Here is a 12,590-nt window from a genome sequence, read left to right as displayed (position 1 = left end):
GAATCAAATGCAGATGCTCTGCAGGAGCAGGCAGTGCTCTTAACCACTGAGCCGCCATGCCAGCCCACTCACTCCCAGCACTTTCCACCTGTCCCTCTCAGCTACCATTATACTCTCAGTCAGTATCAATCAACGCACTGCTCCAGAGACTTAGGATGAGTGTCTGTGAGACAGATGGGTTTCTCTGCCCCTACTTTACAGGTGACACAACTAGAGAGGGGTGGCCCCAGATGATAGCTTAAGGAGCCGAGGTGGAAGGGACCACAGGTTCCACCATACTGCGCTGAACATGGTAGGGAGACCTCAGCTCCCCAGAACCCCCTTCTTTCCACATGTCTCCTCCCAACAAGTGACAGTGACCTGTCCCTCACCCTGCCCTGGCAGCCAGCTCTGGGGACATCCCGTAGTGGGGGCCTCTCTGCTGCTGAAAAGCACCGGCCCACACCTGCTTCTCTTTTTGCTTTTATTAAAAAAACAGATCAAGAAAATATACACACTGCAGCCCTGAGGCTAAAGAGACTGAGAGCTATGGGGAAGGGACAAGGGGATAGGCAGGGAGGACCCCCAGCAGGAATGTAGTGCTGGGAAGGCTGGGGTCCCAAGCTGGAGCACAGGTGGCAAAGGGGAACTGGGGGTGAAGAACAGGAAGAGCCTGTGTCCTGGGGGGCAGGCACATCTGCCCGGGGCAGTCTGCTCCACCCGGGAGCCCATCTCTCTTCACAGGCCTCCTCTCAGGCATTGATGGCTTTCCATCGCTCACTGTCTGTGCTGTTGATGCTGCCTGTGTGGCAGGGCATGGAGGCAATGTCATCTAAGTAAGCCATCCCAGCGGAGTCAAACTGTGTGCTGGAGTAACTGGCTGCTGAGACTCCCGCAGGCCCCGCAGACTCCATGCCCTCGCGCCGGGCCACTGCATAGGGTTGTGGCAGGTGCATGTCTGGCTCTTCAGCCTCATCCACTTGGCATTTGTAGGAGAAAAGGATCTTGGGCTCTGAGCTGGTAAGAGAGTGCAGAGGAGCCACAGCTGTCAGGAGGAGCAGAGGCCAGAGAGAACCCTTGAGCCCACCAAAGGTTTGCTCTGAAGCTGGTCCTACCCACACTTGAGAGACAGGGCAAAAGCTTTAATATCTCCCCGCCCATCGGCATGTCAGCCCCTACAGATGACGACACACTAAACCCAAGCCTTCACCAATCCTGGCCGAGTGTGACCCCCATGCCTGCAGCACATGACTGCCTGCTCCTGACCTGGTCACCGTCTTCAGGGTAGCTGGAAGAGGCTCAGGAGAGTAGCAGCGGTGCACAGGGGAGCAGGCAGCAGCCAGGAATAGCCTCACCTCCTAGGCTCCCTGGGCCTTCCCAGAGATGGTCCATGTCGACCATCCCCGTCCTCACAGGGGAGCAAACCCTGCCTGAACACCACCAGATCGGGCCTGGGTAGGAGCCAGTTCCTTGTCTTTGCATCCTAGTCTCTGATGTTCCCCCACAACTATGTACACAGTACACCCTCCCTCCAACTGGGGCTCACTGTGAACTCCCAGAGCCCCTTCCAGGTCCGGGCTCCCTGAGTGCACTCACTGTGAACTCCCAGAGCCCCTTCCAGGTCCGTGCTCCCTGAGTGCACTAGCTGTAAAGTCCCAGAGCTCCTTCCAGGTACGGGCTCCCTGAGTGCACTCACTGTGAAGTCCCAGAGCCCCTTCCAGGTACGGGCTCCCTGAATGCACTCACTGTAAAGTCCCAGAGCCCCTTCCAGGTAAGGGCTCCCTGAGTGCACTCACTGTGAAGTCCCAGAGCCCCTTCCAGGTATGGGCTCCCTGAGTGCACTCACTGTGAAGTCCCAGAGCTCCTTCCAGGTACGGGCTCCCTGAGTGCACTCACCCCTGCCTTACTCGCCTGCTGTCTTTGGGGTACAGCACAGTCTAGTACACAGCAGGTACTTGTTAATAGCACAGCACTGCTAAACTGATCCCTGTTTCTGGGGAGGAGTGCCTGTCTGTGCTTGCTACACATCCCCAGAGAAAGCATCTACACAGATGCACCCACCTCCCTGGCTATGCACACGGTCGCTGCAGGCTCAGCCACATTAGAGCTCAGACGTCTGACCATCACTCACCCAAAGAAGCCACGGAGGAAGGCCACATAGATGAGCGGTGCAAAGAAGCTGAAGTACAGGAAGGTAGTAGCGTCCACACAGCTATGACAGGGAGCGGGTCAGCATGGCCAAGGCCAGGGGGCCTGCCCTGACCCAGTGCCTTATCCAAGGGAGAAGGAACCCCATACATAACCCACTCCCATGGTGGGCACCCTTACCAGAGCCCTTCAGTGATGTCAGCGCACAGCAGAGCACTTCCCAAGCCCTGCAGCAAGTTGAGTGTGGCCAGGATGCCTGCATACACGTAGAAACTCCTCCGTGCTGGGGGGCAAGGGTCATGAGCTTCTGAACCACCCTACCCTCGGGGCCCAGGTATGAACCTTGGGGTCTTCCCCTCCCCAGGGATCCCCAGCTACAGGCCGGGAGCAGGCCAGAGCCCTCATGCCTCTGCTCCATCAGGTACTCACAGGGCAGGGATACACGCTCCTTCAGTGGGGTCTTGGGGAGAATTACCACCAGTGAGTAGACCTGCAGAGATAGGGGTGACAGGGAGGCCGGGCCAGGCCAGGCTACTTCACCTGCCCCCAGGGAGCACGCCAGACCTCACCAGGAAGAAGAAGCAAGAGCTGACCAGCCAGAACTGGCGGCCACCGTGGCCATAGATGTTGAAATCCTCAGCCGAAAGATGGGAGTCAGGGTACAGGATCTCCAGAGTTCCCTGCAGTAGGCAAGGAGGTCAGGTCAGTTCTACCACTGGAGTCTCTCCTGACTTTCCCCTGCAGAGCCCAGGGCACGCCAACACGCCAGGCCCTGACCCAGCCAAGCCCACCCACCTAGCTCCAGGGGCAGCTCAGACCCTGGCTGAGCTCCTTGTGAACAAAGCCTTGAGGGTGCAGCCCTCTCCAGTCTACAAAAGGCCATAGCATATTCTCTCAGGGGGTCCAACTAGGCACTCATTCTCACACACACCTTAGCCTTTCCTAGACTCACCTACGCTCTGTGTCCAGGGGACGCTGGACCTGCCTAGTCCACATGACTCCTTGGGAAACATGACCCTTGACACCACTACCACCACCACATACCTGGGTGACCGAGTAGGCCAGAGACAGTACTGTGGTGATAGCCAGTACCCGCTTGATGCTGGACTTGCTCTCTAGGTGACCTGTAAGGCACAGGGGTGAGTCAGCCCCTCCTCCTAAGATCCGTCTTTGGACAACTGCAGGAAGGGCAGGGACAGTGGGCCTACTTTAGAGGACAACCCTGCAGCATACATACCAAAGGCAAGACCCAGGATGACCACGCTCAGCTCAATGGCTAGCAGGAAGAAGCGGGTGATCTCCCACAAGATCTGGGCACAGAGAGGCACAGGGTCAGCTGGCAGTGGGCTCTACTCAGCCAGGCATCCCTAAGTCTCTCCAACAGGACCAGGGTACAGAGGGCACATCATAGCTTCCACCAGGCTGGCCTCTCCACCCCACCCCCACCCCTGACCCCGCACCTTGTCAGCAACTGTCGCAGCATCAGAGGCACTGACTGTCATAGAAACCACAGCCCTGGCAATACCTACCAGGGCTACCACAAACACCTGAAGGACAAGAGGAGATGAGAGAGTAGTGTCTGAACCAACAAGGCCTCACTTCTGCAGCATCCACTCAAGAAAAAGAGGTTTTAACTAGACAAGGGATGGGATAGGATGAGTCAGAGCGGGACACAAGAAGACAAGCTCCAGCACAGAGTTCAGACATGGAAAACTCCACTGCTGCCCATCCAAAGCCCCACTGGTCCTCGTGGTTAGAACACCAGGCAGCTGGGACTCAGACCTAACTCTGCTGTTTTCCTGCTCTATGACCTTGTGCAAGTGACAGTCATGTTTCCTAGTATGCCCGCCACCCGTCTTTAGTGGGAAGCTCAGAGTCTGGCCCCAGAAGGGACCCAGGGACACTCGGCTCTCAGGTGACATCTCAGAGTCTCATATTCCAATCCACCAGGCTCCTCTCCATATGGAGAAAAGAAACCCACACTCTGGAACAGGGGATATACCCAGGGAGGTCACCCTTAGAGACCCTGCCTCCCGTGCAACCTTGCTCAGTATCCCCAAAGCAGCATACATAGGGCCCAGAAAAGGCTGGGACTAGAGGCCCTCTCCTCAGGCAAGCCTGCTACAAAGACAGCACACGGTGGAAGGACGGACGACTGGGCGGGGCTGCTCTGGACACTCTCCCTCCCGCAGCATTCAGCCCACCCCTTTAGCACCAGTTCCCCATTTCCCAGAGCAATCTCTTGCCTCCCCCAGTCAGCGTGGGCTGCGGCCTGTCTTGACCTTGCCCTTTCCTTGCTAGCCTGCTATTGACTCAGGCATGAATGTGGGATCCTAGGGGGCCAATCAAAGTGCAGGCTAGGTTTCCCCTAATGGCCAGAAAGAGGGACTCCCTAGTGCAACTGGAAAAGTCAGCTGGGTTCCCAGCTGTCCTTGGCATCGTCTCCGTGGGGGGAACCAAGTGCAGTAGAGAGCAAGAGGCAGAGCCCCTGGACCCAGTCATACCTAAAGCTAGTCTCATTATGGCGGCAATTCATCCATTTCCCTGCTGTGCTTAAATCAGATGGGCTCTTTGTCACTGACTGGAGGAAACTCACCAAGATGTAGAAGGTGATAAAAATGGGGCTGGAGGTGACACGGATCTTGGCCCGAGCTAAGGGAAGCTTCCAGAGCAGGAAGATGAAGAAGAGCACATTGGGAATGAGCAGCAGGAGGTCCCAGTACCGGACCCTGGCAAGGGCACAGAAGCTGGCTCACTGGTGAGGTTGGTACAGTTCCCCCAGCCTATAACACCCCTGACAGTCCACCCACAGTCCATCCTCAGTGGGGCCAGGAACCCACCTGGAGGAGCCGATATCCTCATACAGCAGCAGCAGGCATTGGTGGGGCTCACTGATATTGGATGCTGCGGGCGGTGGCCACGCTGTGCTTCCGTTGGCCTCCTGCAGGCTGGCCATTCCACCGGCAGTGGCCCTGAAGACAAGCCCGTGTAGTCAGAGCACAGGGCCCTGGCCCGCCTCCCTCTAAGGCACCCAGAGAAAACCAAAGTGGCAGTGCAGAGCGCAGGCCACACTGGGGACTAGCTGGGTAGGAGACAGCTGGACAGGAGTTGGTCCTTCCTCTCAGGCTCTGCCAGGACTGTCCCTCCAGTCTCCAGAGATAAAGGTGCTCGGAGTCTGGCCTCCACTCTGCCCCTGCTGCTTGCTCTCCTGGTACTTCAGTGTCCTCTCTGGAATGGCACTGAGAACAGTATTCTCTTGGGGAGGCCATGGTGATGCAGACTGCCCCCAGTGACGTGACCCCCAAGTCCACCTTGCAAAGCCCACCCACCACCTGAAGCCACACAGCCGCTAAGGTCCTCAGGGGAACTCTCTGCTGCACTGGAAAGGGAGGCGCAAGTGGAGAGGACACCCGAAGCACAAGGATGTCCTTAGGCCTGGAACAGCGGCACAAAGAGGGCCCAGAGGGTCACCTGAGAAGGTCAGGCTACCAGGAGAAGCTGGAGGCCAGAGTAGCCCAGAGGCCAGTGTCTTTGTGGCCACCTGGGCAGGAAAGTCTGGCGTTCAGTTTGGAGGATCAGAGAGCTAAGGATCTGGGGTCCCTAGAATGCCCTGGAAGGAGGGGACTAATGGTGAAAACTCTAAATGAGGAATCTTGGTGAGAGGATTTTTCTGGGGATGGTTGCAGGACAAGCTGAGCCCTGGGGCTCATGGGTGGCAGTATATGTCAGTGATATGAGGAAATCGCTATCCAAACCGTCAGGCAGGGGATGTACACAGGTGAAGCAATGTCAGCCTTTGACCACAAGATGGCAGTAATAAGCCTGAACTGCTGGCACAATGAATGAGCCTCCCAAATGCGCTGTGGGTGGATACAGGCTCAATAGTGCCACACGGGACCAATACAGAACCATGGCTGGAATTGCCTTTGTAGATTGGGGTGGCACACTAAGCCCCAGGCACTCCACCTAGGCGTGGGCGCACACACATGTATACTACCAGAAAAGCTCCGAAAGCTTTTCACAGGAAAAGGTTGTGTCCTGGTGACCTATCTGTGGTAGGATTGGCCAGGAGTGTTGCACCCTATGGGTTCACTAACAACAACTCTGGACAGCAGCAGAAAGAGACTTGGGGGACTCAGGGACATTTTCATCTTTAGGCCCTTAGAAGGGACAGGAAACCCCGTGCTCAGGGCCCCCAATCTTCTCTGCAACAGGCCGGGCCCTAGCTTTGATTTGTTACACCTCCAGCTTGCTGATGGGGAGACTAAGGAGGTAAGTATGTACCTGGTTCCTAGTAGAGGCACCCCCAAAAGAAGCTGGCTTCTCCCCAGTCCTGATCATGGCAAAGGTAACAGCTGCTATCCTTCACTTGTGTGCCCATCTGCATGCCCAGCAGATCTGACCACGTATCCACACTTCTTACCAGCAGAACCCTGGATTTCAGTCTGTTTTCCCCAGCTTCCCGTGCAGGAGGGGCTGGCCACGTGGACACCAGCGGAGTGTGACTCGCCAGTTTCAGGTCGTGCTCCCCTTCCTTCCTGTTGGCTGGAATACGGATGTGATGGTGGGAACAGGAGCAGCCATGTTAGACAATTAGATAAAAGCATGTATTGAAGTCAGAAACTAGCAAGGAAGATGTTTTGTGGGTCCCTCCATGCACACCCAACGCTGCTCCCACAGACTGACAAACGAGACGGAACGGCCTCCTATCTAGTTAGCATGGCCTTGCTTCACAGCTAAGGCTGAATTCCAGAGATCATGAGAAAGCTGATTTAGGTCGGGGTTCAGTCAATATGATATGTAACTGAGTAGTCAGCCTTGGGTAAAACACTCTGGATGAAGAGCATTCCGTGGAGAGAACAGCAAATACAAAAGCCCTGGACTTGGTCTAAGACCAAAAAGAATAGGCTGGGCAGCTAGGGCTGTTGGGGCAGCTGGGCAGATCAGCACCTTTAGCAGGGCTGGATCGGGTGAAGTAGCGCTCCTACAGGCAATGGAATTTCTCTCTCCAAGTACTGAAAAGGGTCTTTCAAAGAGGTGACAGGGTCGTGTTTCCTGTGGGCAGGTGAGGGGGACATAAGTGAGACAGGAGGAGGTACTGTAACCTTCTAGACTGGGAAGGTCCGCAAAGGGGAGAGGGATCAGCCAGCATGAACACCCCACTTTCCCAAGGGAGCTCAGCACCCCTGCGGTGTCCAGGGGTTTAATGTGGTAAACTCCACACAGTACAAATGTCAGGAAACATAAGTGTGTCCAAGCCTGGCCAACCAGACACTCCTCGCACCCTGGCCAGTGAAAACCTTCCCTGCTGAGATCAGCAGGAAACTGTGACTGTGGGCTGGAGCTCTGGAGAGAGTCAGCAAGGGCAAAGCCACAGGTAGATGCAGAGAGAACCTCTGAACTCCTAGTAACCCCTGGGTTCACCCACACAATACCCATCTTTCCCAGCCATAAGGCCCCCAAATCCCCTTCACCTTCAGGGTGCTTGAGTTTTACCTCTCAATTCTCCCCACACAGCAGATGTTTATTTCTTTGTTCTGCATCGCTGAAGGCTGAATGCTATGCTAGGCAAGAACTGAACCACTGACCTACATCCCTAATCTTCTTTTTAAGACAGGGTCTCCCTATGCTGCCCCACCTCGAACCTAGGATTCTCCTGCTTCAGCCTAGCAGCTAGGGTGACAAGTCCTTGTCCTCAGGCCTTGTTCCAGCTTCTGGAGGTTATGGGATTGGCAAGCCAAGCTAGGATGGCATTCTTGGCCCTGCCTCCTACTGCTGTGTGACCTTGGGTGAGTCACTTCCCTCCTGTGTGTCGCGTCGCGAGGACAATCATAGCTACCTAGCAGGGTTACTGTGATAGTCAAAATGAGGCAAGCTATGAAAATGTCTACAGAAGACACAGGTCATAGATGATGACTTTCCTACAGGTTGAAGGGATGGATGCTGGATGAGGGTAGGGGTCTGTCCATGGACCCAGGTGCCCTGAGAAGGTCTAGCAGCTTTGCAGGGAAGAAGACCGGAGGTGTCAGCTACCACCTGTGTGGACTGGGAACCCAGCCCTGGGAGCCACGATGCTCAGAGATGTGGCTACCTGCTGCCCATAGTCCAGCTATCCACTCTAGCCTGGCAACCCGGCCAGTTCTCTACCTAGCAGTCCCTCTGATAAGCGTCTCTACCTGAACCTGAACAAGTGAGCGGACACTGTGGAGTAGGCCAAGCCCCATCAGCTGCCAGGCCAAACTCCCGACCCAGAATATTCCTGCTCCGGCAGCCCTGGGGCTGGGAAGCAGTCAACCACACTGCACTTCTGCCCTTGCCATGATGATTGTGCTCCTAAAATAACCAAAGTGATGATAACAAACACATTAGGCCACACTTCCAGCGCACACGCTCAGCGCCCCGAGCTTCCCTCCTAAGAACACTGGGCAAGCACCATCAGGGTCCCTGTAAAGGAAGGAAGGGCAGGCATGGCCCGGCGGAGCCACAGACCCTGCCCCTGTCCTGGGACCCAGAGCTTCTCCTTCCTCAGTGACAGGAAAGTGAAAGGAGCTGGCCCACCAGGAAAAAGAGGAAGGAGAGAGGGCTGACTGAGACAGAGAAGGGCAGCGACATCTTGAAAGAGCAGCAGAGGATCATGGGGGAGCCCAGGCCTCTGGGAACCAGGGAACTGAGGCAAAGTTTCTTCTACCTGTGAACCTGAGAGGGCAGTTCTGACCTCAGAGCATTCCCCAGAGGCCAAACTCCTGCCCATGGCTCAGGCCTCTCCTTCCTCCCACTTTCTACGGCTAGCCTGCTGGGCCTTAGGACCTACTCTGACACACACACACACACACCGCCACACACACACACCCCAATGGCCTTCCCTCCCTGCCCAAGAGAGCTTGTCTTTCCCATCTGTGCAATGGGCTTGCCTACACCTTCTGAGCTCTTATATGGGACCCCTAACCAGAGAGAGGGTAGCAGTGCAAACAGCCCCAAACACTTGCTTCTCTCCCTTCCCTCCCAGGGTGCCGAGCAGCTAAATCTAGCAGCAGAGCAGCATGGGAAATCTCCAGAAGATAGAGGTTAAGTCCAATGCCTCTCTTGAAGCTGTCAGCCTTAGTGATAGAGAAGAGACTCTGTCCTAAGGGGCTGCTGTGGCCACCAGGAAGATGGGGTGGTCCTGTTGACCTCCTCCCTGCCAATCCTTCTTGCCCTTCTCTTCCCACCAACTTCTGTCTCACCTACCTCAGGGGCCTTTTGCTTATCTTTCCCAGGTTTGACCTCCTCACTTGACTCTGTGTTTACCTCCCCCTCCAGGTGGGCCAGCATCTCTAGCCCACCTGGGTGTTCTTTCACTATGTTGGGGTTTTTTTGTTTGTTTGTTTATTTGTATGTTTGCAAGACAGGGTATCATTGGGCCTCAAGCTAGCCTCCAACTCAGCGTGTAGCCAAGACAGGTCTTGATGATCCTCCTGCCTCCAGCTCCCAATCCCTCCACTACCACCCAGCTCTTCGGTATGCTGTTTACCGCACTAGGCCTCCATCGGCAACGGATGTATTTACATGGTCTCTGTCTGTCTGTCCTAGGCCTCATGACCCAACCCCCTAAAACAGAAACCGCACAGAATAAGAGCTCAACAAAATGCTACCACGCGCACAAATTTCCAGTCCAACGCAACCAACCGAGCAGGACAAGAATTGGGGGTCAGTGTCCCATACCCCACAATCCCTTCCTCCTTATGGAGCTGAGAGGAGTTGTCCCTTCTTTCCGCAAGGCTAGGGAGGCAGAGGCAGAGCCCCGGCTGTCCTTTTCGGCTGCAGCTGAGCTCGGGCAGCTCCCGGAGCTGCCGGTGTCCAGCTCCATACAGGGTCTAGTCCTGACAGCTAGGGTCCCTAGAAACTTCCCAAAGGCTGTCCTGCGCCTGCACCCCTAGTGGCACAGGGACTGAAGGGGACGGTAGGCCCGAGTCCGAGAAAGGAGCGAGGCTGGGCCTCTGGCTAGCTTGGCGCAGCAGAAGATGAAGACCCGGCAGCCCTTACCTGAGAGCTGGGCAGCGCAGGCCGCGGGACTCCGACCCCCCAGTGGGCTACGAGAGCCGGGGAGCGTCGCGCAAGAGCCGCGGCTGAGGTTCTACTCAGGTCGGTCGCGGGTGGCCGGACGCCGCCAACGCGCAGGACCCGCCGGATCCGCAGGACCACAGGACCGCAGGACTCCCCTGGCTCTCCCCGGCAGCAGCGACTGGCAGGCGCCTAGGGTGGTGTTTTTCGTCCAGGCAAAGCTCCGAAAACACTCACGACCCCTGTTTGTGGCACTCAGCCCCGCCCCCGGCCTCCAGCAGCCAATCGTAACGGACTCCCGCCCAGAGGGGAACAGGCCAATAGAATTCCTCAGAGGGCGGGACGGCCCGCGGAGCTCTTAAAGGGTCTGCAGAAAGCCTGTAGTTATCCCAAGAAAAGTGTGGGTGAAACTTTTACCGGGAAAAGAATTTCTGCACCGCTCACCCCTAAAACGTTTCGGGACAGCGCACCGAGCACGCTCTGCCGTTGTCCCGCATCTTCCTGCGGTCAGCTCTAGTCCTCCGACCGGTTCTTCCTACCTCTCCGAAGGTGGAGCCTTGGGGACCCGCGCCCCACAAAAGTGACCTCTGGACACCTGGACCAGGAAGGAGGGAAGAGAAGGCGGCCCTTCCTCGGAAGCCTTGTTCTTGTCCACTTCAAAGGGACCTGCTGTTTACAGGGCTCCAGGCCCTGGCACCAGTCACCCTGAAGGCTGGGTGTTATTAGTCGTGTTTTGCAGAGGGAACTTGATGTTTCTTGAAAGGGTTAAGGAATGTGTCCAAAGCCATCAGACTAGGAAGTGGACACTCCAGATCTCATGCGTAGGCAGGTGCCTTCCAGAGGGACGCCTTCCCTGACTGCCCTGTGCGACACCCCCGGGGCAACTTGGAGGCCTGGCCTCATTTTAGGCCACCTCCTGCTCATCTTGCGCAACTTGGGACCTTGGGCCAGCCACGCTTCCCTGTAATGTTCAAGCTTGTGCCCAAGGGGGGGGGGGGGGGGGGCTGGGCATCTGCCTGCTTCCTCAGATTCTCAGGTATGGCCTCTCACATCCTGGTCTCTCCCTCAAGTGAATATATTGACATGCTCATCCCTTCTCAGGCATCCGGTGGCCCAGGACCCAGCCCACAGTGTGTCCCAGCAGCACCTAACCTTGAGGGGTGACTCAGTGCTGCTGGAAGGTGTAAGCACCTGTTTATTATAGGATGCCAGGATCGCCCAGGACAGCACAGTGGGACTGGAATGTTCCCTGAGACTTCAGATTAGGTCCACTGTCAATTCTGGTCTTAGCCGGAGAAGCTGGCTGTGCCTGCCTACAGCAGCTATCACAGCCACAGGGGCAGAGAAAAATCACCAGAGTTCTCAAATTCCTGCCAAAAGAGTATAGTACCCTGTGCTTAGGAATACTGGCAAAAACATGTCCTAGGCCCTTTCTGACCTTCAGAGGTCAGGGCACCATTATGTTATGTTACAAGGAGAAAGGCCACAAGAATTGGACTCAGGGTTTCTGCAAAGACAGTACATGTTCGTAACTGCTAAGCACCCCCCCCCACACACACACACGCCAGCCTGCTGTCACCACCACCACCACCATTCTCAGTCACAGTAGGCATACAAGGTGTGGTGGGATTACCTGCCTGTAATCCCAGCGCTCGAGAGGCTGAGACAGGAAAAGTGCCTCAAATTTGAGGCCAACCGTGGCTCTATAACAAGACAGAGTCTCAGAAAAACAAGAACAATATGTTATTCTGCATTTCATACTCTGGAATTCTGAGCTCCATGTGTAGGTGTCTAGGAGATTTTTTTTTGTCATTTGTGGAGTAACCAAGGCCGTCAAATGCCATTTTCCCTCTGGCAGCAGAGCAGTGGCTCCTCTGCTGCAGTGTCCCTTACACACAGGACAGTGTGGCATCCAGAAAGCCACACGAATGGGGACCTACCAGTTCCTGGATTGCACCGGTACAGGGTGTGAAGAGCTGTGCCCGTCCTGAGAACCTACAGCACGCTGGGGCACTGGGACCCTCCATATGCTTGTCTCACTCAGTGCTCTGATCTTTAAAATTACAAACCACGCCTCTTTCCATCCCCAGTACGGGAAGGGGGATAACCCAGCTTCAGGGTCCTTCCGGGCCTGTGGTGACTCCACTGTCCTCTGCTGTCACAGGGTCTGGCAGGGCCCAGGCCACTTGGACTCTTTGCAGAATGTGGCTCTGGTTTATCTTGTCCATGACATCCAGCTAGTAAGGATGGGCAGGCATGGAGGGGCAGGCGAGTGGTGACCAATGAGACTGTACTGGGAGGGGGGTAGAGCTGAAAAACCAAGGGCTTGTCTTCATTGGAGCTTTAGGGGTCGTGTGGCCTAGGACAGACTCGGTCATCTTTTCAAAAACCAGATCCCATTACGGTGACATAGTGTGCCTTTT

The 12,590-nt window shown here is 55.9% G+C and overlaps 1 protein-coding gene across 2 annotated transcripts; it reads right to left on the bottom strand.

Annotated features, from left to right (window-relative positions):
- Window positions 1-455: 455 nt before the first annotated feature.
- On the bottom strand, window positions 456-10,426 carry Tpra1 (transmembrane protein adipocyte associated 1). 2 transcript variants are annotated; one of them, XM_041638133.1, is made up of 12 exons: window positions 10,150-10,426; window positions 6,551-6,672; window positions 4,968-5,099; window positions 4,724-4,856; window positions 3,588-3,674; window positions 3,365-3,437; window positions 3,172-3,251; window positions 2,697-2,807; window positions 2,557-2,617; window positions 2,308-2,410; window positions 2,111-2,191; window positions 456-996 (listed from the first exon to the last, which is right to left on the bottom strand). In XM_041638133.1, exons 3-12 carry the CDS (start codon window positions 5,081-5,083, stop codon window positions 732-734), a joined length of 1,110 nt encoding a protein of 369 aa, XP_041494067.1. In that variant the 5' UTR covers window positions 5,084-5,099; window positions 6,551-6,672; window positions 10,150-10,426; the 3' UTR covers window positions 456-731. The 2 variants fall into 2 exon arrangements, with proteins under 2 accessions (XP_041494067.1, XP_041494076.1); XM_041638142.1 differs by having other exon boundaries at window positions 2,721-2,807.
- Between the last annotated feature and the right edge of the window lie 2,164 nt (window positions 10,427-12,590).

Source organism: Microtus oregoni, unplaced genomic scaffold (assembly GCF_018167655.1).
Source record: "Microtus oregoni isolate MIOR12 unplaced genomic scaffold, Mior012 000002F_ref0000024, whole genome shotgun sequence".
NCBI lineage: Eukaryota > Metazoa > Chordata > Mammalia > Rodentia > Cricetidae > Microtus > Microtus oregoni.
Note: the sequence above shows the minus strand (reverse complement) of the source record. Positions and strands in the feature narration are given on the sequence as shown.

Coding starts and splice junctions, on each gene's coding strand:
- Tpra1 (XM_041638133.1), bottom strand. CDS start 5,083: ATGGCCAGCCTGCAGGAGGCCAACGGAAGCACAGCGTGGCCACCGCCC. Junction 2,808..3,171: donor TGGCCTACTCGGTCACCCAG/GTATGTGGTGGT, acceptor TGCCTACTGCAG/GGAACTCTGGAGATCCTGTA. Junction 997..2,110: donor TTCCTCCGTGGCTTCTTTGG/GTGAGTGATGGT, acceptor CTCTCTTACCAG/CTCAGAGCCCAAGATCCTTT.